The sequence below is a fragment of the Micromys minutus genome (assembly GCF_963924665.1).
Source record: "Micromys minutus genome assembly, chromosome: 1".
Lineage (NCBI taxonomy): Eukaryota > Metazoa > Chordata > Mammalia > Rodentia > Muridae > Micromys > Micromys minutus.
The window spans coordinates 154,662,172-154,687,926 of record NC_137969.1 but is presented as its reverse complement, the minus strand read 5'-3'; the positions used below and the strand labels follow the sequence as shown (position 1 = coordinate 154,687,926).

The window sequence follows — 25,755 nt, the reverse complement described above, 5'->3', positions numbered from 1 at the left end:
CAGTGTTGCTTACTTTGGCTTTTCTCTTCTATCAGTCAGTAGGAGATAAGTGTGTTCTGACTTCTGAGACATTTGGTATTTCTGATGGACTTTTTATTCAGCTATAGTTTCTTAAAATTGAAAGGGCCCACAGTAACTGATACAGAAGTGTCACTCATAGAGTAATTTAATGATTTATTTCTTTTCTACCTGACATGTTTGTTTGCTTTTGTTTTATGCTAACATTGGTATGAAAGCTGGAAGGCTCTGAGGTTTGTTCTAGACATGAAAAGGGAACGAGATGAGCATAAAGAACATGTCTCAGTCTTAAATTACAGTGGATCTAGAGGACAGGGCCAGCACAGCCAGTGTCTTCAGAGGGATGTTATGGCCTGGGAACATGACACTGGGTGAGATGTGGGCTGCAGAATCAGAGCCTACGGTCTGTATCGCATAGGCCAGGATCTGTACTTTGAAAACCTAGGACCATTACTGTAAATCTTGTCCTCCCACTTGGGTCTCCTTCCTTGACCTGTGCGTCCCTCTCTGGCTGTTGAGCCCTGTCTGGCTGTCTGTACATGCTTCCTATGAGCTGTTCTTTGCATGTGTTGTGCTTCTGTCTCCTCCTTATGCTGTGGAGACTGGGCAGAAAAGCATCCAGAACTGACTCCAGCAATGGTGCTGTAGTCTAGAACATGAAAAAGGGAACAGAACATAGGGGCTGTAGTCTAGAACCTGTTCAGGGCTTGGTGGAAGTGCCAGTGTGGGCTTGTGGGTAATAAGATGCTCTTTGCCACCCAGCTTGTCAACTGTTGCTTTTCCTGGGGACCAGTAATCAGACTTTGTGTGGGAAGGGTTGTTGCTCAGAGTGGAGAATGATATGCCTTCTCCTATGACTTAGCTTACTGTCCTAACCCATGGCTTAGCTGTGTAAAAATACCTCCCTACTTTTAATGCAAGGGTAAGAAGGGGAAGACCTCGAAGTGACCCCATTTGGCCAAAGGTGGAACGGGTGCTGGTGGGCGGATGCACTCCTCACTCAGTATTACCCTCCTGTCACTGCTGACTTTAGTAATGAGCCATGGGCCACTGCACTACCGCAGTACAGCCCAACAGGGAAGTGGGAGTGTGCACTCACACTGTTGACTTTCCCAGCAGCCTGTGCCGTTACAGGACTTACATATGGGGCTGGAGTGAAGGGCTTTTATCTGGTATGCTACCCCAAGAGACATGGCCTTTAGGTGTCTCATTTCTGGATGATTCTAATTACTGTGTCTTAGAGAACTTCTCATGGTTGGTTGTTGCCTCCTAAAGTCTTTTACAGATGCCATTACAGATCCGTGCATTAGTGTCCAGCCTTCATCCCACAGTGGTGCTTTTCATATACATATAGGATGTATATACCATTTTATATTTGACCCAGGAGTATGCAGGAGATACATTTCCACCTATTTCTTTTCTTTATTGTAGTTCTGTGTCCGACATAGAGCAGTGTTATGGCGGGAACTTCTCCTGTGGACTCCAGGCTTGATGACCTACAGTGTTACTCTGGAACATGATGTCACGAGTCCCGGCTTTTGGAGACCCAGCACACTTGAACTTGGATTTGTCATTCAGTATTAATAGATCATGACTTCACTAATTCATCACATTATAGCATGAGAGCTACAGTACTCCTGAATTCTAGAGATAGGTCTTGGTATATGCAACCATTGTGAACTGGTTTCTAAGTTAACAGTCCAGGAGAGGGACATGAACCATGCATGCTGTTGATTTTGACAGTGTGGCTGTTAGCCTTTGAATTCCTCCATCTGACTGCACTGAAGAACTAGGGTAAAGCACTGGCGGTCCAACTATAGCTGTTCTTCATGAGGTAAGGACCAGTGTCTTTAGAGCGTCTTCAGAGTATTACCTGCCAGTATTGTTCAGAAACAGAGATTCAGCATCGCTGTTGTGAAGCAGAGCGCCACCCACCTGCACTGCTTTCGCCTAATTGTGGACGCCAGACACTGTTGGAAACTGAGTTTTGGAATTTGCCTGATACACCATTGCTAGCCTGTGAGCATTCGGATGCCATTCAGAATCATTATGGACTCTGGGTGTGTCTGTTCTGAAAGAAGTGTGTTGTGAAAGGGGCTCATGCCTCTAAGGTGCTTAAGGAGCTACTGAGATACTGCCTCTTCTCATGGGTGTGTTCACTTTTATTTACACCCATGTGCTGTTCTAGAAAACGCTGCTCATGGTTGCAACACTAATCATGAACACTCTTTGCCAATTTCAATCAAGTTGATGACATTTAATAAAACAATACACACTTAGTAGTCTTGAGCTTTTGTTTGGTTTTGTCCTTACCTATTCTTAGACTTAACGTAGAAATCACTACAAAGTGTGCTCACATGGGAGGCGCTCATTAGCTTAGGATGCTTTAGTGGGAAAGGGGCCTTTCCAGACCATACTGCACTGCTGTGGCATGGCAAGCCATCTTCCTCCCACAGATGAGTGTTTTTAGGAGTCTTTCTCGTATATAGGTTGTCTACATCCCCAGCCAGTGAAATGCTGCTGTAGTCGTGGTCCAGTGTGAAGTCTGATGGCATCTGGCATCAGCTGTTCATAAGAATCTGCACTTCAGTGCCCTGCCTGATAGTGGAGATGCGGGACTATTTGCCAGGTCCCTTTGAACTGCTGAAGATACCATGTTAATAATTTAAGAACTGGATTAGAGGAGACTTTGTAGTGTATCTTAGACTAAAGAAACAAGAGCTCTAAAGGACGAGTAGTGGCCTTTGACCTGCTTATGGCTCACTCTGGAGTGTCTGCTTTTCTCTACCAAGTCAGTTCTCTTTAAGTGGGTTCCCCAATTTTGTTTTATAAACCCTTTATTCTTAAGTAGTAAACCGCATTGGATGCCTCACCAAACAAAAACTAAGCCTGCCATGATGTAGTTCTGATAGGTTAAGACCCAAATCTTAAATCTAAAGTTTCAAAATTTGAAAGTTTCTGAGCACCAACATGAAACTCTAAATGTCATGTGCAAAGTCGCATAGCTGGCATCCTGGGGGCACGTCTCAAAGTGTTAAATTACCCAAAGCCTATGTCTAAAAGGTGTCTGTAAAACCTGAATACTCTTCTGACTTAGGTCCCATCTCTAACATATTTAACACATATGGAGATACTCTTAAAACCCAAGGAGGTCTGGTGTTTGCAGTACTTTGGAAAAGGGATATTCAGTCTATTTGAATGATGAGCACCTTTCTCACTTATGGCTGACAGCAGGCAGGAAGGCAGGCAGGCAGGCAGGCTGACAGCAGACAGGCAGCAGACAGGCAGGCAGGCTGACAGCAGACAGGCAGCAGGCAGACAGGCAGCAGGCAGGCGGGCTGACAGTAGACAGGCAGGCAGGCAGGCAGCAGGCAGGCAGCAGGCAGGCAGACAGGCACTAGTCTTCCTAAGAGCCGCATTCCTGTGCAGTACAGTCTAAGGACAACCTTCTGCAGGAGGCCATGGGGGCAGGCCAGTTGGTGAGAGATCCCAGGCTTCTCACTGCTGCTGGAGGTGTGCTGAGCAGGAAGCCCTGGGAGACCACTGGATGTTTTCACCCTGGAGAAGTCTTTCTGAATGGTTTTGAGTTAGTGTTTATTTGCTGCTGAAAGTCAGGATATAAACCATCCCTTCACAGCTTTGCTTTATGAAAACAAAACAAAACCACAGAACTCTGGTGCACTCCAAGTGCTATATACCCGGTTTATTCTTCAGGAAATTATATTTTGTTTTTCTTTTACAAGAGCACAACAGGAACCAAAGTAAAAGAGTAATAGATACAGCACTCAGGATAAATCATATCTTTAAAATAAAAAAATTTACACCTTGTCCTATATCCTGTTAGTATTTTCATATGGGCATGATTGAAAAAAACAAAAAAAAAGCAAGCATTTACAATTTTTTTTGATAAAGTTCTTTTTTTTTCTTATGCCAGGAATGGATAAATTGTCAACAAAATTTTATACTAATCAGGCTGATGTAAATCTATTTCAGTAACATTATATCATTAACAAATTTCTTTTGGAAATAGATAAAAATATTGCCCCTTGATAATAAATCTTTTTCCTTTGATGCAAACAGCTAGAACACCTTTTTTCTTTTTGATAGTCTAAGACAAAAAATGGTTAATCTTCAGATTAATAAATTAGGTCATTATAATAATAAATTAATTTTTTTAAGTTCAGCAACCTCTGTCCAAGTATTTACAACAATACTTGAAAGTTCCTTTACAAACAGAACATATTTTCTTTTCACATTAAGCATACTGGGTATCCGTGTCTTTCACAACAAGCATTTTTAAAGGAAAATCAATGCACACGTGGGTCATTAGTATAAAAGTGCTAAGAGCTGTTTGAAAAGTTAACACTATAGCATACAGTCAGTTATATCTGAGGCAAACTACAACAAACTTCCAGCTTATTGTGGACAATATTCCAGTAGTTGTTTCAAACAGTTGTTTGAAAGAAAAAAAATCCAGGAGCTGATTAGTGATGCAGATACAAAACTGGCATCAGTGCCTCTGGCCAGTGAGCAAATTGGAAACCAGGTGAAAGAAAATCCAAATGAAGAAGATAAATTTTAATAAAGAAATATCCTTTCCATAGCATGTGAAATGCTGGTTGCTCCAAGTGTACACACACAAACACATACACACAGGCATGCACATACACATACACACACACACATACTCATACAATCTACATCCACACACACTCTTTCTTTGCAATTAAACTGCAGGTAAATGAAATTATGTTATTCAAAACCCCTACGTGATCACAAGCATTGCTATGGAATGCCTGTTTATCTGCCTTTGTTCTGGTTAAAATCTCATAAAAATACATTCAACAGGAAAACATAAATTGTATGTGTATAAATATATAAGTATATATATTATATACACACGCACACAAATACTCTTGTTCTTGAAGCATAAGATAGTTACATAAATATTCCTATAATTGCTAAAGTTTAAAGAGGCATCTTTTTTTTTTTTGAGCTTCAACAAAGGTGCTTGAATAATACACAATTAAAATGAAGTAGTTTCTATTTTGTAGAATCAGTATATAATAAGGAAAAAAAAACAGTCTTTTTTTTTTTTTTCAAAAGTTTCTTCTTAAGCTAGAGCTTCAACAAAACTATGAACAACCAATGATATAACAGAAGAAACAACAGAAAACGAAGTGTAGCCCCTGGAAATGCCTGGTGTCCTTCGCCGGTGCCCTCCTTCCTGCCATGTAGCAAGCAAAGCTCCAGTGCTCAGGCCAAGAAGTGACCTTGTTCTTACTCATCTGCTGTCTACTAGGAACTGGCTGGTTGGCAGAAAGCAGTCAGAAGCAGCACAGAGAGTGACTACATCCTCAGTTCCCGCTTCCGGGAAATGTCACTATCCATTTCCCTGGCTTCCTCACTGCCTACTGTGGCTGTGACTGTATAGAAGACAAACTTGTGGCTTGTCTGGTGATATGGCAGCTGGTTGCAAGGCCTTTCGTGTTCCTGCTCATTCAGGCCCGACCTTTGCAGCAACCAATGGTCTTGAAAGTAACAGGAAAAAAAATTCCTCTGGGTCATGAATTGCTTTTATTTTTACTGGCTTTCTCCTCGAGCCAAGCTGATCTATTTTTTTTTTCTTCCTAACACTACCCTCCCGACCCATTTTCCCCACCAAACTCTCTGTCCCCACCCCCAAAGGTCTCTACAGCTATCTTACAAGCAGATATATCTGCAAGTTTTAAAACTTTGGTTCTATGAAAACATGTGGTCAGTTATCTTGAGGCCAAGTGGGAATGTTTGTTCTGCACAGTGCTGTAGACAGAGCCCATCCCAGTCCAGCCCGTAGTGCTGGGCACCAAGTCACACTCCGAAACAACACACTAAGCGAGTGCACATATCCTAGTTTACTTTAAAGAGCAGATTTTTGCCGTTCTTCGTCCATCTTTCGAAACCTCATCCGCGGTGCTGCCTGTGTTCACACTGTTTGGTAGAAATTGTCTGCCTGTAGATGGTTCTGTTTTTGCATGCTGTAGAAGCCACTGAATCGTGCATCTGGCTCAGCAATTCTTAGCATCCTCTGGGAACCGTCCACCTGGACTTTCTTGCAGTCCACAGATACCAGCTGATTGTTCAAGGAAGAAGGCTGTTCAGTGAGAGATGGGGGGAACCCACAAAGAATTAGCTTATTTCTATATGCCAAATGAACAGAAATATTTGATACAATGAAACAGCTGATACAATGTTTTCACCATTTGATAATAGCCATAGTGTTCCTGGGGCATGATGTGTCACTGTAACTGTACCTATGTTTTCATTGGAAAATGACACAGTAACCATTTCCAAATCCTTGGCTATAGGCTTCATTTAAGAGGGTTGGAAATTGGTAGAAGTCACCAGGCAGGCAGATTTCAAAGCAAAATAGTGATTTCTACACACTCATGTTGTATGAAGAGTTTCACAGGTTGGGCCAGCTTCTGTCTGTACCCTGCCACCTCATGCCTTTATAAAGAGTGTTTGTCCCTAGCCTTGGAGAGTGGCAAATGTGCTTTTGCTCAGCACCATGTGATCTGCCTATGTGTTTAGCACAAATATATGTAATTTGTGTTATTTTGTGGTTCCGTGCTGTCCTGTTTGCGCTGCCCTTTCTGCACATTTGTGCTAAGTCTGTCTGACATCTTTGCACCCTCTTCTCTTTCCTGTCACCTCCCTTCTTTTCATGGTTTCTTTCTTTCCCTCCCCATTCAAAGACTCAGAGTGACAAGAAACACCAGACAAATCAAGTTGTGGCTCCAAATATAAACGGTGATTAGGACTGACCCCAGCAGATACGAGCTCCTTTAAACATATTCAATGTATATCCAAGAAGCTGGGTCTGTAAGAAGTCAGGACTCATGTGTATGTGTGTGGGTGACTGGTATTACCCAGTGTTCAATCCAGCCCTGGGCAAGCATTATAAGCTTGCCTGCTACAGCTGGATAAACACTGAGGTAAAGACTAGCAGAACAAAGAATGGCACTGACTGATATAAAACGTATAGAGAAAGTGTAGGGGAACAGGAGAGTGAGCTCTCTTAGCCATCAATGGTACCTTGGTTGGTGTCTGGTACCAGCACAGCAGTGGGACCCACTGTTTCTTCTGGTTGATGAACAGGAATGCTATAATGATGGACAGGCATATTATTATGGGAACCACAACGGAGACAGTGGAGTCCAGAGATGTGTCTTCACTGGGACGCAGCCAGTTATTATCTCTGTGATCTACCTGGAGGTGACCCAGATCTAGGAAGAAGAAACAAGCACTTAGTACTCTAACCAGACTTTTACAGGATTATTTTAATTAAGTTGCAAATACAGACCAGCAGCATAGCTTTACTACTTCCCAGTACTCTTGGCTAAAAACATTATTAAAGCTAATGCTGAGCCATGAGAGCTCTCAGAGAATAAAGTACTTAGAGGGTAAACTTGCAACAACAACAACAAAAACCAAGGGTAAGAATGCTACTGACTGGGTAAGAAGCTATTTCCTGCAGCTATTTAGGAAATTATAAAACTCTGGGTAGATTTTAAAGTGATCAGATTAGACAACTTAAGCCTGTTTGTTACTTACATTAAAATATCTCACAATGAATATATGTTATGTATTATAATGGATATATATTATTAGCATATGAGTATGTATGTGTGCTAAGATGTTTGTAGCGCAGCTTTGTTCTCTACTTAGAAATAGAGTCCAGAACAAAGTATGTAGTAATTAGCTCAAACATGAGACAACTGAGTTGATAATCTAGTTTGCTAAGTTCTAAACAAAAATGCTTACTTTTAATATATTTGTTGAAAAATACCTTATATCTTGCCCTAATGAATCATAATAGAAGCACAGGGGAGGAGTAATAGTTCTATAGACAAAGTATCTTTCTATTCCTTTAAAGTGTTCTGTGGGCTGGTGTGATGGCTCAGCTGGTAAAGTTTGGACAAGCCTGATAACCTGAACCCAGTCCCCAGAATCCACATAAATGTGGCAGAAGAGAACTGACCTCAAAATGCTCCTTTGGCCTCCACATGCATATACCATATGCGAACACAAAATAATGTTAAAAATAAAGGTTTCAAAGCTGGAGGTCTAACAGCTCAGTACTAGTGATCGCCTATTGTAGGCTCAAGTTTACACAGCATCAGCGAAGAGCTGGCAGTCATTTAGGAAAAATCCCAGCGAAGAACGACAGCTCTTCACAAACTTAAATCTTTCCAATCTGTTAGGATGCTACTAAATAACACACCATTGAAAACTTAACTTTCAGCTTTCCTGGACTCAAAGACAATACCAGAGATAAAAATTATCAACACGACCTATACCTTTCAGATCAAAACAGATCAAATTACTAAGAAGCATATATTTTCCACTCTGGGACTTTTAGTAGTCGCTGTGTAATGGACAGATCCCCAAAATACTAGGGTTGGTGAGGCTGTGCTGGTGCCTGGAGCCCAGAGTCTCCAACAAGGGCACATACACTGGCTGAATGAAAGAACATACACACAACGCTAACTGTACATCCAGTCAGAGCCGGAACCCTGAAGTCCTGTGCAGGAGTTTGGCTCTGTGGTCATCTTGCTTGATCCTAAGATATTTATAATGTCTAGAGTAACAAGATCATTGATCGCTCACAGAACACACATTCACTCCTTCAAAAAGAAATACAGAAACTGCACAATGATTTTGAAAGCATGCTTGGAGTCAACAGGAGGCAGGCAATACTGGGCCATGGCTTAGCATAAATTTAGATTCCTCTCCTTTTTAAGAGAAGTGGTGACAGAAGTTAGTCAGGCTTTGCTCATAGCTAACAAGAAACAAACGCACCTGTCTAGTGTATACAACTGAAAAGAGAGGAATGAAATAAATCTGTAGAAATTGGCTCTGTAATAAACTTTAAACCCTCATGAGGTGACAACCCAGAAGAGGATGCTTCCTGCCCAAGGGACAGTGAGGAGCTCTCTTGCTCTGCTACACGCAGGCTCTTCTGACTAAGAATGCATTTGTTCCCCTCATCACTAAGCATCTGAACCTGCAGGACCCGGATGAGCACATTTATCCAAGATTCTACAATTTGGCCATGGTCTTCCCCATAATAGTAATTGAACTTTCATGAGGAATTTGAAAATACAGCATTAAAAAAAAAGAGTCAGGAATAAAGAAAGTAGATCAGAAGACAGAACAGTCTTGAGTGACATCAATATTTACCTCTAGGGAGATGGATGATGTCATTTTCACTTGGGGTGGGCCACATGGGAACCTCCAGGTCAATCTCTCCACGATGATTTTTTTTCTCAATGGGTACATTGGTTGGCTCTGGCACATACATTTCTAAAGGAAGAAAGCATTTTTCCTGAGAGATGATGGGAGAGCTGCTTATTGTCGGTGTTAATATTCTTGATCCAAATAGGGCCTTCAGTTCAATGCCATTTGACTAGAGGATGAACGACTCCCTCTCCCCCATTTCCATGGCTCACACCAGTAACCTGCTTTAGTGCAGAGGAAGCATTTCCCATAGTGTTAGAAGGAACAGAGGCTTTTCTACTCCACCAGCCTTTTCTTGTGTCAGATGTTGGCTTCACAGTTTTGTGTGCATCACAGTGATGCTGCATCTGTCTCCAGGTTTGATTCATCATGTACACCACCCCATCCATCTCCCCAAGACATGACCTTGGTTATTCATGTGATACATCTGTTCAAAACTGGACCCCCGCACCCTTCCAAGTGTCAGATGGAATCTCAGTAGACAACCAAGGCTCTAAACATCTTGGCCACCGTTTAGCTTTCCCACCTGCTTCTAGAAATCATTTGCCCTAGGGTCACTGGCTTGACCTCTCCCTATTTTGAGGTCTTCAGATAGAAGACTTCTTCATTCCAACTAAGAGAGACCATTTGACCTTTAAAGTCTTTTTTGAACCCTTTTCCATGAAGCATTTCAGGGCCTTAGCTGCTTCACTGTGAAACTTTGCTTAGGAGCTTAGCCCTCATGGCCTGTACCAAGAGTTGTACAACAGTCCTTACCTCCAAAGCCCTCCACCCCTTCTCTGAAATACTGAAATTGTTCTTCCTGTGATGGTTAAAATAACTTGTTTTTGCCCCAATTTCTGGTAGGTGGCCAGTTGAGGCAAACAGAGGAGGAACACTGGCAACAAGGGAAGAAGACAAGTCAGTGATCCTGAAGCCAAATTGAGAACACTTCATGTAGGAAGGTCCGAGCAGCAACAAGTGTTACTGTTCACCAAGCATGATGCGAGCTGAGAAGGCCTTGTACGTCTACTATAGATAGTGTTTAAAGGTTGCTGTACATTTTCAGTTCTCAGAGAGGGTTATGTGCACAAGACCCACAAAAGACCAATGAAGTTCAATTAAGCACCATCTAGCTGCCCCATTTTCAAGTATCACAGTCCAGCTGTATTTCTAAATTGACACGGAGCCCAGACTGCTGCCCTATTCACAGGAAGACTCATTAACACAATGCTGCAAGGGAAACAGGAGCCTCAAGGTGAGGATGGAAAGGGCTCCTGGCTCACTGTGGCCGCGCTTGGAGTCAGAGCCTATGTGTGGTCCAGGCTGCCTGGGGAGTCTCTGGGGTGCATGAGATCTGATTAGGAACACTGCCCAGAGGCTGTCCTGGTGAAGGCTAAGGCCCTGCAGGTCTGGGATTAAGGCAGGGGATAAAGGAGCTGTTTTGGCAGGAGGCACAGGGATAGAAAACTAGAAGATGGGGCGAGGGGGGGTGTGTGCTGTGAGGATTTGGGTTTGAAAGTGAGAGGTTGAATAAGGCAGCTGATGTGAGGGAAAAGGACTGGAGGAGACATGCCAGAGAGTGTGCTCCAAGGTTACATGTGGGAGGAGAAGGGTTCAGCTGAGGGGTTGGGAAAAGACTGTAGATCATGGTGGAATAGGGGCTCAAACTGCTGAGATAAAAAAAACAAACAAACAAACAAAAAAAACCAAAAAAACAAAACTGATCCAGATCTATCTTCTTTCATTGCAAATCTTCCAATTTCGTTCTGATATACATTCATGTTGTATTCCCTTCTTTGTTTGATCTGAGGTCTTTTTTCCTAGGCTAGTCCAGCACACTGCCCTAAAACCATGCTATTCTAACGGAGCGAGTTCCTTTAATGGCTGTGGCTGTACCCCACTTTATGGGTAGAGTATGCAAATTAAAACAGCCTTTACTTACGTGGTCGCAGTTCTGCAAATTACCCTGAAGACTTTGTGTAAGAACATTTCAACTGGGCTGACCCACTGCCTGAGCCATATTTGCCTGACCACAGAAGGACGATGGTTTAGATACCTGGGCACATCGGGCAGCAGCTCCCTTCCACCTTGATGGGCTCGGCACAGGGTAATGGAGGGCAGCTGACAGTGGAGCAGAGGGTCTGGCCTTGCAAGCAGTAGCAGTGTGTGCAGCTGTCAATATCCCACCGTTCCTCGTCAGCATAGGTCTTCCCACTGAAGTGACACACCACTTTCTTTGAAATTGTATCTTCTACTGAAAAAGAGGACACGGTGAGGGTGACTGAGGGACCATCAGGGCACCTTCTATTGGGACACTGAGAGGCATGGCTTGACACAACTGCGAAATGGCTGGTAATATCCAGAATCTGGCCAGCCGTGTACCTCGTCCCAACAATGCTGTCTGTCATTCTCCTTGGACCTTCAGAACCTCCTTCTTGTGGCTGGCCACTGGCCAAGACCTGCAAATGCCCACACAAGGACCACATAGAAGAACAACTGTAACAGCCCCATGGGAGTGCTGCTCTGTGCAAGTGTCACTAGACTGTTGACCAAAATGTGATGTAGAAAGAGGAACGGAGTCCAGCTGGGCGCACTCTCAGAGCCGGGATTTTCCAATCCCCATTACCACCAGTGTGTGTTTTATACACCATGCTGGGGAATGGCAAGGGATGAGAATAGTCGCACATCATGAGCTATGGCAGCCTAGAGAATTTTCCCTGTCAGGGGTGCTGCATGATTTCTCACCAACAAGGCTGTCTCCACTGGCAACTCAAGTTTACTTCATCTAACCCATTCTCCTCCCAACCGCAGCAGACTATGGTACTTGAGAACGAAATACACTTAAATGTATTTTATTTTACTTAGAAGTTTATACCATCACTTGCCATCCCTTATATGCCAACCTTTCCCTTGTAAGGTAAAAAAAAAACAATTAATGGCGATCCCATTTAACAGGTAGTTTGTCTTAGGCTTAAGACTGGGGCTCTGAGCAAGCCTAATGATCAACAATTCAGCAGCAAGGCAGAGACAGGCTGGTCCACGGAGAAGCCCTGCCACCAGACCAATGACACCTTCAAATCTGGAACAAATTTGTGCTTGGAGTCTACAGATTGCACCACTGGGCACCAGAAAAGGCAAAACTCCTTATCAGAATGGGGTGCTCGGGGCTCAGTGTTCTTCCTGAGAGGCCCTGGAGACTATTATGTTCAATGGACAGACACAAAGGACAGGACACAGAACATCTAGGCACAGGAATAAAACCTATATAGTGCATTAAAAGAAGTAACCCCTGATCCTCAACATTTTTTTCTCTACTGTTTCATTACTGCCTAAGCTCAATGGGACATTTTGGTAGTAACAGGAAATCCACTTTCCAGCATCTTCTAGAATGTTATTTAGCTGTATCTGTCCATGTTCCACACTAAGTGTTTTGGTGACTCATCTATTAAAGCTAACAACTCATTTGAAGGTTTTCAAACCAACGGAACACAAGCGTTTGCTTATATGGGATCCTTAAAGGGGGTGACTTTAATTAAAATATACATGAGAAATGAGCCAAGCAGAGTCCTTAATTCAGGGAGTATTCTGATGTCATCATCAGTTCATGAAGGATGGTTTAGAACACTGAGTCTAGAGTCTGCTGTGCTTCAGCCTTGTAAGGACGTGATTCTTTACAGAGCGGTCTACCACCGGTGTGGTACGTCAGCCATGAGCTAGCTCCAGTGACGGATCAACAGTGTGAACAGAACTGCTCGAGGGAGCAGGAAGGAGAAGGTTCAACCCCTTGCCCCAACTTGGCTGTCACCCTTCCTGTATGTTATGTTGGTGGCACCTCTGCCAGTTCTCTTATGGAGGAGGGGATGAGGCACCAAGACAGAAGGGTTGAGAGTTGAGAAAAGGGGTTTGACTCAAGGCCAAGCACTGAGCTCTACTGTCTTAGGGTCTCAGCACAGAAGCTCATTATGCCTAAAGATATTTAATAAATCAATACCTCTAATGCTCACAATGTAACATTTGTTTCTAAACTGCGGTTGCTATGTTAAAGATGGTAATTATGCGTTCAGTATCACAGGGGCATCCACACATTTAATAAACACTCATCACCAATGCTGATGCAGGCAGGATCCCAACCAGAGTGTGGGAGAGGCAGGGCGCTTTGGGGGTTCACTCACCGATGCCCAAGCACAGTCACCATTACTGTATGTATTTACATATGAAGTAAATACAGGTGGACAGTGTGTAAAGGCAAAGACAGGCTTGCTGGGTAAGTGAGACTTCTCCCAGGACTGCATGCCCTGCCTTTCTCTTCAGCAGTGAAGAGGACATGAAGAAGCTAAGGAAAGGCACCTCAGAAGGCGGTGAGTCCAATGGCTTAGCCACTTACAAGGAAAAGGAGGTATATCTGGGTGTCTGGTGGGTGCACATGCGTCCACTGGAGACATGGATATTGAGATGGATAACAAAGAAGTCTGAATCATAGGTAAAACCTTTAGATCCTTCCTATGGGGTTGGGGGGGGTCTTTTGACCTTACTTCAGAAGGAAACTGAGGTCCACTCACACGGAAGCCCTCATGGGCTAAGGCAGAGGGGGTACAGTGTCTGAGGGGTTAAGGCAGAGATAGTGAAAATGGAAAGAAAGGGTAAGGCTTGAGGGGATTCTGTAAAATACCATTGGGGTTCAGATGGGAAGGTAGAGCATGAACCATCATCTTCCTGCCTTCCTTCCTGGACTTCTGATGGGGTCAGGTCAGGCTTTAGCAAATAATCCCTGATATTCCTGGGGACCTACCAGACCCACAGGATAGACCTGCAAACTTAGCATTTCTGGGCAACCATGTCCCTGAAACTGTCACTAAGCTAGAAAGGTCTTACATATAGGTAAAAGGTGCAGCCAGTTTCTGACATCTCTAGGAAAAAAAAAAGATTGTTTAGAGAAATGGGCAAAACCTATGTGAAACACCCTCCACATGTCATTAAAAAGTTTAGTCTGCTCTTTGACCTAGTGACTCTTGCCTATAATCTACCCCACAAAATGAGAACAAAATAGAAAGAAAAAAAAAAAAAAAAAAACCTAAAGCATCTGTTCTCAACCTGTGGGTCACAACTCCATTGGGAGTTGCATATTAGATATTTCCATTTCAATTTACACACTAGAAACATCGCTAGTCTGTAAAGTCTCTAACAATCGAGGATGAAGGGAAGTTAACAGTGACTGGTACATGTGAGGCTGAGGTTTTCCTTTTCTCCTTTACTTCTGAATAATGAAATTTGTTACTGTTGGTTAATATGTCCTAAACATGTAAAACAGACACCTCAACACTCACTCCCTGACACAGTACCCACCTTAGCTGCACACATGTAAGAGAACATGGGAGGAAGATGCTCATACTCAAGTGTGGTGCTCTTTGAGTTGTACCCACCCATTCAGAACAATGTCAACAGTATGAGAAAAGCACAGGCAGTGACAACGACCCACTGTTGCATGACAGTGCCACTCAGTGCCTATGACGATGCTCATCCAGCAGCTGTAGGAGACTACAGTCGCATCCAGAAGGACAGTTACAAAATGATACAAGATAAAGAACACACACTGAATATTTGGAAAGCGAGGGGCTCAGGAAGGGACTTTGAGTAGGTGAAATTGATGCTTTGTCACCTTCCATTAGGACTGAAAGTTCAAAGTAGTAAAATGACTACGAACACAGTGGAACCCGTTACACTTGCAGCCCATGGAGAGACCCGGGTTCAGGCTCTCGGAGTCAGAGTTTCTGAACCACTAAGGAGTGTGCAGCCCCTGGAGAACTGTTTGCTCACACATGTGGGCTGACTACTGCTGGACTTGGATGTTTGAGGTTTGCAACCATTCCTCATGGTTCCTCTGAAGCTCTACTCAGTCCTGAGGACTGCAGAAACATGTCACTTTCAGCTTCAGTTCATCTGCAAACAACTTAATTCAGATTTGAGACCGGATTTGAAAAACTGTGCATGAAGATGTTCAGGGCACAAATGTCACCAGCTGGTGGTCAGACACTTCTCAACGTTGGCTCCAATTCGCACTGGCCTTCTTCAGAAACTCGGAGGCTACTCAATGCACTTAGTCCAGCGAAGGTTAAACTGGTGTCGGACTTGAGGTGGACCAGACTTAACATATGGGCAGGTATACTGAGTCAAGATTCACCGTGAGCCCTGTGTCAGAGACATCATTCCTGATCTCCATTATGAAGTCCATTCGAACCAAAGTATCAAAACATTTCATGGCAACTAATTTTGTTTCTCCAAATAGAGTATAAAAGCTAAGTCACACTGTGCTAATAATGAATTCTCATGGGAAGCAAACAGACATGATTCTTGCTTTAAGAGGCAATCCCAAATTACCAGGGCAGTTGCCATCTGGCCCAGAAAATAGTAAGATAGGGTTTGGTTGGTGAATTTTCAAAGATATATTTTTGCATTTTACTCAGTGTCTCTATAGAAGTTAGTGACTTCAGTAGACGCTGACAGCATAGAGCAGATGTTGGCAGCTGGATGGACCACGAGTTTAAGAAACCTTCAGAATGGGAAAACAGGCAAGTCTCTGCAGCTAGAAGGTGTTTGCTTACGCCAGCAATGACATCATGTGCTTCGATTATCCAATACCTCAGATTATTTGTAACTTCTACTTACTGGATGACTGCTATGTGCCAGGGACCAAGATTAGAATTTCACATGCGTCAGTTCCATTTGATGGCCACAGCTATTGTTTCAGTCCTACAGAAAACCGAGGCACATGGAAGTAAAGTCACACATCTAAGATGCTGAGGACAGGAAGTTGGGCAGGACAGGAATCAGTGTGGCTTTGGCTTTCCAACCCATGTGTGCCTTCTGTTTGCATGGTCTGAGTTGTGAGGTATGGGGGCATCCCTTTCTGAGCAGGTACCAGTGCCACATAAAACAGTCATCATTACTCAGTGGCTCCAGGAAGTGGGAAACTTTCAGTCAGTGGCACAGCCGGTTGAGAAGTGGAGGACTCGCAGCCTTCCTGGAGGTCTCTTTTTCCTCTCATGGCTCTCTCCTACCTTACCACCCCCCCAGAGGAAAATGACGACAGGAGAATGTGCCAAGGGAAACACCAGGAACAACACTGATGCATAATAACATTTCCTTTTAAAATCAAACGTCCTACGAACACAATCCCCTCTGAAGAAGCCCGTGTGGCAGGCTAAACACGTATCCAAAAGATACTGCTGCAGCCTCAGTAGATACAGCTTTGGGCCTTTCCACTGGCATCATGGGTCAGTTTTTGAAATACTTAGGCGAGACCGTCACTATCTCACGGTTACACCTTGGTTTAATAAGCTGGCACTCTGCGTCCTCATCACGGGCACCCTGTCTTACCAATCAGATTCAATCTGGAACGGCCTCTTTCGGGTAAGCGGGTGTTTTGCTGACATTGTCAGTATGGTGAATACGCTGGGCCAGGAGCTGGTATGGTTTTGCCACAATGGAACATTACAGGGGCTGTTTAAGTCACAGAATACTTCCCCCCTTCCCCCCCCCCCCCACACTTCTCTTCTTTGTATGGAAATTCAAGCAACAGTATCTTGTATAAGCCAGGACCACATTAAAAATATACCATGCCTTTTCTGGAGCAGAGCTCCGTGTGGTTTGTCCTGTGTCTGTCCTGGATTCTGGTTATAAAAAAGGCGAGAACTGTCCAGGCCTCCTGTGTTTATCCTTTCTAGGCTGAATTCAACTGTTTAAACCTGACAGTCTCATGTCTTGTCAAGATAAAAATAAAAGCTTAACAAGCCGTGAACATTGGAACTGCTTTTTACTTCTTGTGCTGTTTTAATTACAAAATAAAAGTTCACCAAAGGCCTTGGCAGCCACAGTGCCTTTTCCCTCTGTCATTCACATGGACCCAGGCCTACGGACACCCACTAGTGCTGGATATATGAGCTTCTGCAAATGAAGTGTCTCCTGAGTGCTTCCTGTTTCCTCTGAGGAAGGATACAGAACCCTAAACCTACTGTCCTCTGCTTTCGGTTTTTGCCTCAGAGATAACCTTCTCGGCCGGACACTACGGGTTCTAATCCTGTTGTGGTGGTCATGGTGTGGGAGTTGCTTCCTGAGAGGAAGTCAGGCAGCTTTGGAAACAGCATCAGTTCCTTTAAATCTCCTGCTACACTACAGAATCCAGAAAAGTAACTGACTCTGGGATTCCAGTAGCCAAGAAGCTAAATGCTATTATTGCTTTAATAAATTCCTTCCTATGTCAATCCAGCACCGTCCTCCTATTTTGGGACATCTTTTCCTCCCATAGGTATTGAGATGCAGGCACACTCCAAGTATTGTTCTTAACTCTTAGCTTTATTCACAAATAGGGCATATATCCTCTGGGACATGCATCCACAGCAACGTGGGCTTACCTTTAGTGGATGGGCCAAAGGACTGGCTGGCTCCTAGTATTCTATTTCAGTGTGTGTATTAAGCTTTAAATTTGAAGTGTGTGTATGTAGCTTAGCATTTGTCTGTAATGCAGGTGTGTGTGTGTGTGTGTGTGTGTGTGTGTGTATGCACTAGTGTGCTGTGTATATGTGTGTCCCCAACTTTTATTTTGATATGGTTTCTGTTACTGAACCCAGAACTGTCAAACTGGGTGGCTAGCAAGCTTGAGGATATGCCTGTGTCCCCTCTTTCATTGCTAGGGTTTCAGATATATGCTGCCATGTCTGGCCTTTTACACGGGAACAGGGGATCTGAACTCAGGCATTCCTGCTTCCAAAACAGGCATTTTAGCTGCCCAGCTACCCACTCCCCAGCCTGATTTCAAATAAACACAAATTTGGGAGGTCACTTAGGCAGTGGTAAAAAGGTAGCTTGTGCCGTTGTGAGTAGCAAGTGGCTTAGGAGGGGATCGAGATAGAGCAGCCCAGGCTTATTAATGATGAAGCATCGATATGGGCAAAGTTCTTACTACAATATCAGTGTACACCATAATGCATTACAATTTCTCTTTCTAACCCAGAAAGGAGTAAGGCACACTTTCTGATAAGTCCCTGCCCTGTGAAGTCATTTTTATCATCTTCAGTTGGACCAATGCTAGACATGAGTGTTATGTTTGAAGAACACATAAAATGTGAGCAAACCCATTTGAGAAACTATCATCATTATCCTTTTTTTTTAATGTAAAGAAAAGACTTAAACAGAAACTGTAAGAAGCAAGCATTTAAATTAATAACCAACAGGTCACTAGAAGTCTGCAGACATACAGACTCTCAACACTCTGGCTAAAGGGACAGTGCAGATTCCAGGAGTGTGAAGACGGAACTCAAATGGACATGTGTGTACACAAGACCTGAACAACTTCAATAAGGGAAAACATGCAGTCTTAATTATTTTCATATAAAAAAGAGACAGACATTATCATGTGTTGTGGCTGCCACCTCTATATAGTATCTTTATTGATGCATAAGCCAGTGGCCATCAAAGTCCTTTCTTCAAAACTCAGTTTTATTTTAGTTCATCTATTTCTCTGGATGTGAAGTCTATTATAAAGATCAAAGGGGCTTCCAGGTTTCTTCAGCATACAATAATAAAATGGTTGCTTCAAATCAATAGAAGAACTATAAATGTTTCTGAGTTCTATGAGCAGAAATCTGACCAACCGGTTGGCAGTAACTTTTGGTTGATGGCCACTGCCTACAAAGAGGACATGATTTCTCAGTAAGAGAATGTAATTCTGGTATTAAGTATCTACTGTGCGTTGGTTGGGTTTAAGTTCAAAGAACTTGTTCATTTTCAAGTTTAAAGGAATTCTCATTTCATAATTATACTTACTATTTCACAGTAAGGTGTGTGTGTGTGTGTGTGTGTAGATTATACACCAAAATACTTTTGGAAATGAATAAACGTACTGTAAATGGCAGGCAGGTCAAATGCAAATTCAACGTGGCTCTAAAACAGAAGGAAAAGCGTTGCAGCTTTCTGTAGGATGCCGAAGTACTGCATCTTGTGTGAAACATGTAACTGGCAGGATGTCCCAGTCTTTGCACTTACAGGAAATGTTTCACGCTGTTAGAAATCCTCTGCCATCATCACCCTCACCAAGTGGCTCCTCCTGGGAAAAGGTTTCTATCTACCCTTATCCCTCAGGTTTGGCCTCTCGTACAGAAATAAACAGGAAAGGGCAGATGCTGCTCTGCTCTGAGACCCAGTGCCAGCCTCCAGCCCTCAGCCTTCCTCTGTGCAGAAGAATTTTTAATATGAAGCCACCCATGGACAGGAGCTCAGACAGATGCTATATCCCAGAGGTCCTCCCTGGGTCAACTGCAAACATATGAATTTCTGTTCACCATGTCAGGTACCTGAAAAGGATGCTAAAGGGAGAAACAAAAACTGTGAATCAAAGACAAAGAAGGAGGTGCTGCCTAAGGGGGAGGGCAGGACTGAAGCAAACTGAAATCAAACACTGTTTATTTTTGGTTCGGTAACATTAGACCAGTTCCAAAGTTAGTACAGTAGATGACAACCAGAATGTTTTCCTACTCACACCCTCTAAACAATAAGCAGGGGCCCATTTTGTTTCTTTTGCCTTTCCATCACCTCTTGTTCCTGTCTTTTCACATAAATGTTTTTAATACTAGCTCTCACAGTGACAGTGACAATCTGGGGCCACTGTGACTGGCAGCTGTGAAAGGAGTCAAAGGGATGCAGGACACTTCCCTAGGACAGCATGTCCTCCACAGTCAGGGTCACAAAAAGGTCATGAACTCCTCACATGGCATTAGCTTTCTTCGTATTCTGACACGAATGACCTTCCTTCAGAAAAGGGCATCACAAAGATGTGCTGTGCTGGCCCCTCTCTTGGTGGAGTAAGAAGCTCCACACCACCATTGGGGAGATGAAAGCCAACATATGAACACTGTTCAGACTGCAGCCAGTCTGTACTGTAGGAACAGTGCACCACAGAGCCAGGGCACACTCACACTGTGTTTACATCTCACACACAAACATGGCTTCACTTCCTTTCCACACCACCATTGAGAAGCACAAGGTTTCCTCTAGAGCAGGCACCTGAGGTAGATGGTATCATGTCACCAAGACACAGAGTCAATATGTTTTAGGGTTGTGAGCATAACTCTTGGCTCCAAGGTAAGTTCCTTACAATGTGCACAAGCTTTTAATTTTAAGGAAATACACCAGTCTATTCAATTCTAGTGCCCTAACATTATGACCTAAGACCACATAACATTACCTTCACAAATTTGAACAGTGTTGGTGCAAACGGTTATTGCATTTGATTTCTGTGCATATATAAATCTAAGGAGCTAGCGTTTTTGATCAGTCAGCCTGAAACACAGAGACGCAAGAAGAGTTGCGCCGTGCACAGTGTGGGCTGGAGTACAAACCCTCCATTCTTAGGGGCTGTTTCTCTACCCACTGAGGATCACTACACAACACTGCCGAGCGCTGATAAGAAACAGTTCTGACTCAAGCCAGGCCAGCTTGGCTCCTTGCGTTACTGCCCCTTCAAATATCAGAACACTACCAGGCCAAATACAAAGTATGGCTATTCGCTCAACAGACAGAGGTATCCATAAGGAAGACAGGCCTGGTGAAATAATCATTTTCACAGATCTTTAAAGATCTATAGTAGAGGCATTCTGAAAAGACACAAAGTCATATACACAGAATACCTTAACTGTTTATATGCAAGCTATAAAACACATGTGTTTATGTTTTATGTATTGAATAAACACACAGCTCTTATCTGGAAATAACTAACATTAGACAAAAAAATCTTAAATTGGTTTCTAGCTGAGACTTTCAGCATGTGACTTAAAATATCAAGTAAAGTAAATACCTGCAACTACAAATAAACAATCCTTATCTGACCATAGTCTCCAAGGTGATGCTCTGAGTCTCGCTCCTGACTCAGCCAGCACTTTGTTCAGTTTTCCTAGACCAGCACAGTGGCAGCCCATCTGACTTTCCTGCTTTACAAACTAAGAATAGGCTTTATAATCAAAGGAGTGCTCGTTCCAAGGAACAGCCGACCTGAAAAATGGAATCACTGGTATAGAAAGGGTTCATGGGAATGCCCATGTCTCCTGTGTACACATCCTCACAGGTATGGTAAATGTAGGTGGGGAGCCAGTCACTGAACTTGATTCATTTGCTTTCCCCTAGGGAGTCCTGGAAAGGAAGGATACCGGCACACAGCTTGCAGCTGGGAACAAAGCAAGGCTGCTTTACAGTGGCCTGGGTTCTTATGGTGTGTCATAACAAGAGTTTTGGCGGTTCCAAGGAACCACCTGTCATGCCGCCATCACAAGCCAGAATCCCCATACCACTGTTCTCTACCTGATTCATACTCACACCATTTTAAAAGCCATCTTTTTATAGTCAGAAAGCCTATGAAAATACAATCTAGGGCTTATGTGTATTTGTGTAGGAAGGCAGAATACAAAAAATTAGAAAATCAATTAAGATGCTCCATTCAAATGATTGAGTAATTACTACTTAGTTTCGTTCGAGTAGAATGATGAATTCCCTAATGATGGGTATTATAAGCAATTAGACAAAGCTGCTCACTTTTCAAAATTAATCACCAATCCTATTAATTATGTCTGTATTACACATCCTACTAAATTAGAGCGTGTAATCGGAGGCCTTCACACATCAAAGGAGAACCATTATCACTGTGCATTAGTGGGACGATAATTTAACTGAAGGGAACACAAACACTTGTAATTAAAAGCCTACTTTTAGTAGGATCACTAATTTTCCTCACTCTTATGCTGATAATAAAATCAAAATCCAAAGGGGGGGGGAAACAACTGAATATTTTGGTCTTAACATGAGAAGAAGCCAGTTTCACAGGAGCTGTGCAGCTGTCAGAGTAACGGCTCTATCTAGGAGGACACAGCAAAGCTAGTGCCCCACATTCTCTGTGCTATCCCCAGTGACATGACCAGATTCTGAAACTGACAGTCTTGGGTGAAACCGAGAATGGCCCAAACAAGACCCAAGAGGAGCACTGCTCCTCAGTGCTCTCTGGGAAAGCAATCAGGCATCTTACAACAGAATGTGCCAGCCTAGGCCGGTCTCAACATCTTTTCTTTTCTAGTTGACTAAGGATCTGCATCTCAGGCACAGCTCTGAAGTACATTTGGGAGTGCTGGCTTTCCCCAGGCCTGGTGTCTCTGTAGAGGGGCTGGGCTGATGGGAAACCGGTTGGTAAGAGAAAATACCCCAAAATAAAATAGGCGAGTCAGATAGGAAATCTCCTCATTACTTTGTGAAACCAACTTCCAATGCCTGAGTAGCAGAGCCACATGAGAACAGGAGTAATTTAACAAGAGTATTTCACAACAAACATGACACAGACAAAGGAGGCTTAATTAGGAATTCAAGTATGCAACCACAGGTATGGAGCAATGTGCTCATAATACAGTGTGAGCTGTGGTTTTCAAATGGGAGATCTCTCATGCTCCCTTAAGATGAGTCTAGGCTCATGTGAAGTGTACAAGTGTGTACTCAGACGTGACTAGGGGGAGAGAGCTGCTGGAACAGAGCATGCATTTATATGAACCACAATCTAATGAAAGTACTTACAATCTAATTTAACACCCATGTCACACATTTTGGCCAAATAAGTCTTATTCTGCCTACATTAAAGAAGAATATATAGTCTAAATGATTTTGGAAGTAGGAGTATGAAGGAAAAAAGAAAAACAGAAGACAGAAAATATGGGCTGAAAATATTAAGGTCAGAAGGCTGCTTTCTACAATTTTGGGCAACTGTTTTGTTGTGGGAAAGAGAAGAGATTTACTATCATCACATTAAAGCTAATCTACAACTCAAGTAACCATGTTACTGACAAAGTAACAAAAGCACAAGAGGAACTTTCAGTTGAACAAAACCATCCTTCAACACGATAAATCTGTTATTAGATTTTTTTTTTTACCCCTTTGATGCTAACACGGAATTCTTAGACCTCCTGGGTTCTGATTTCCCAAGGATTAGCCATGTAATCCTGGGTAGTTCATTAATTCTTGCTTTTATAATCAGTGTTCTGATGTGTAAAGAGGCACTATTGTCTGTATCCCCTGTGAAGACAGGACAGAATCTTAGTTACATCTTGGCTCTAGATTGTCACCAAATGCAGTGAGTGCCCTTTCTTGTATGGATTTTGGTTAGGTCTTTGAAAACTAAGCAGCTAATTTGGAAGTGTGTCTTATATACATATACATCATATACAGGATCAATGCTTAGAAACATCTTTTCCCACTAGGTTTCTAATCACCACCTGCCCAGGTTTCTGTAGACACTCCTGATCGGGAATTGTTATCACATCTCAATTATCCAGTCCTCACTCAGAGAGCATCCAAGTTTAAACAATACATTATATAGATGATCACTCAAAGGAGAGACCCCAACTTTCAGGACACTGTATTTTATATTCTCTCTCTCTCTCTCTCTCTCTCTCTCTCCCTCCCCCCTCTCTCTCTCTCTCTGTGTGTGTGTGTGTGTGTGTGTAAAACTCTTTCAGTTTAATCAGTGAGGATACCTAGCTTCGTAAAATTCCCACAGTGTCCTGTAGCCTGAAACTATTCCTTCTTCCGCAGGTATGTGTTCCAGATACTTGCAATGACTTGTGTGTAGAAAGCGTGCAGAACTCACAGGCAGTAAGTGCACAGTGACTGTAATTAATAACAGTTGACATGTGTCCTCATTTGCTACTCTGATTATGGGCTCATCGAGGGACTGAGACGCTGTCTTGTGTCTCGTTTGACTTCAGGATGCAAAAGCAATGCAGACACTGAGGGCCTTTGGAGCCGGGCTTGTCCCTTATTACAGCTGCCAGCTATCTCAGTTTCTGGTCCCCAGAGCAGCATGGGGCTCATGGCCACAGGACTGGTTTGGTACAGACATTAGAGGCCAATATTTATATGTCCTCTGCTTACAAGATATGGCACCACAGGCCACGAGGAGGAGAGGGTTCCTTTGGTAATGCAGGCTTCAGTCTGTGATTAGGCCATCAAATGGACAGCCGTGTGGCTTAAACAGGATCAATTAATTGCCCCGTAAGATAGGGAAAACAAACAAATGGGAGATTTAATGAACACTTCACATTGAGTTGGTCACAAGGGAGAGGCACGTTTTATATAATAAACATCCTCTAATATGGGAATGATGTGCCAGGGTGACTACTGAAAATAATTAGGGAACGAGGACTATAATATTGAAAATAAAGAACTCGAAGAGGGTCCCACTGGAACACAATGGTGCTATATGTTATTATGTTCCTAGACAGCATCTATTCTTCACAAATCCATACTGAGAGCCCAGCTTCCCCCATCTTTCCCCTGATGGATGTTCCTACATTGGGTCTGTGTGGCACCCAATCAGAAAAACTAGTTTAAAATATACTAACTTGTCTAAGCAACTGGCTATCAATGTTAATTTAGTGGTTGCTGGGAGAGAGGAGAGGTGTTTTCTTTTTGACTTGATCTTACCTAGGCAGTAGGGGCAACACTGCCCTTTCCTCAACACAGGTCTTTCACAGGCCACAGAAGGGCAGGACTCAGAGTAGCAGCTAATTTCGCTGTCCATGCACACACAGCTGGTGCAGACATCGGGCTTCCAGGACTCAGCCGCCAGGAAGATATCCCCTTCATCATTCCTGCAGTAGCTAGGCACGCTCTCATTATGGGATGTGGAAGGTTGAAGAGGGTCACCTGGAAAATCGAACATACGGGTCAGCAAAGACAATATGGCAAGCTAACAACTACCTGGCATAGTTAAGTGTTCTTGTCATCTTACAAAGGCTCTCACTCCTCTCTATGGCTCTGGATGCCTCACTAAAAAACAACACAAAACAATAATATAGCCAGTCATGAAATCGCGGGAAGCCTGTTTCTAGCAAGGTCTTGTATTTTAAAACAGAGTAACAACAGGAAAAGGCTTGTCATTGAGATTCTGTCAGGAGCCTGTGCCGGGTTTACTCTAGCCTTCTTCCTCACCTTTAGGAAAGTCTGCGTTTTCTTTGGAGGCTCATGGGACTTGGATCACAATGGATCAACCAGGAAATCCTGTTTGTGCTTTCGCAGGCTCCCTTGCAAGCGGAAGTGGGGCTGCAGCTCAGGGTTAATAAAGGGATTTCTAGGGGGTGCTTCCACTTTCTTCCTGCCTTAAAGGCGAGGGTTCTGTAATCAAACTTGTCTTAGCCACTGATCCACAGAGTCAACAGTGAGCCACACCGGCCACAAGCTTCTTCTAACACATGTAAAATGAACCACTATTTGTTTAAAATGTAAAGCTAGATTCAGTTACTTGCAGCCAACCCAATCCTAACCATTCAATACTCAAATATGTTTTCCTTGCTAACTACATTCCCATTAGTGAGGGAGGAGCTAGCCACCCAGATTAAACGGAAGTGCACCACCTGGGGAAGCCATATGCATGTCCTATGTGGTTGTACTATG

At 43.2% G+C, this 25,755-nt stretch overlaps 2 protein-coding genes across 7 annotated transcripts in view; one reads left to right on the top strand and one right to left on the bottom strand.

Moving 5' to 3' along the window:
- The window catches only part of FEZ2 (fasciculation and elongation protein zeta 2), a 42,799-nt gene extending 40,517 nt beyond the window's left edge, over positions 1–2,282 (top strand). For all 3 annotated transcript variants that reach the window (XR_013975165.1, XM_080923139.1, XM_080923138.1), the window contains one exon: positions 1,450–2,282. Coding sequence is in view for 2 of the 3 variants with exons in the window: in XM_080923139.1 (XP_080779265.1) it covers positions 1,450–1,466 (17 nt within the window). In the remaining variant the exon portion in view is untranslated. The remainder of the gene's footprint in view (positions 1–1,449) is intronic.
- Positions 2,283–3,700: 1,418 nt separating this feature from the next.
- CRIM1 (cysteine rich transmembrane BMP regulator 1) overlaps positions 3,701–25,755 on the bottom strand; it is a 170,452-nt gene continuing 148,397 nt past the window's right edge. For 2 of the 4 annotated variants that reach the window (XM_080932594.1, XM_080932596.1), the window contains 5 exons: positions 24,787–25,008; positions 11,339–11,536; positions 9,244–9,366; positions 7,096–7,286; positions 3,701–6,151 (listed from right to left, as the gene is read on the bottom strand). In XM_080932594.1, the coding sequence (XP_080788720.1) occupies positions 5,984–6,151; positions 7,096–7,286; positions 9,244–9,366; positions 11,339–11,536; positions 24,787–25,008 (902 nt within the window). In that variant the 3' untranslated portion in view covers positions 3,701–5,983. The remainder of the gene's footprint in view (positions 6,152–7,095; positions 7,287–9,243; positions 9,367–11,338; positions 11,537–24,786; positions 25,009–25,755) is intronic. The other 2 variants (XM_080932595.1, XM_080932597.1) reach the window with 1 other exon arrangement.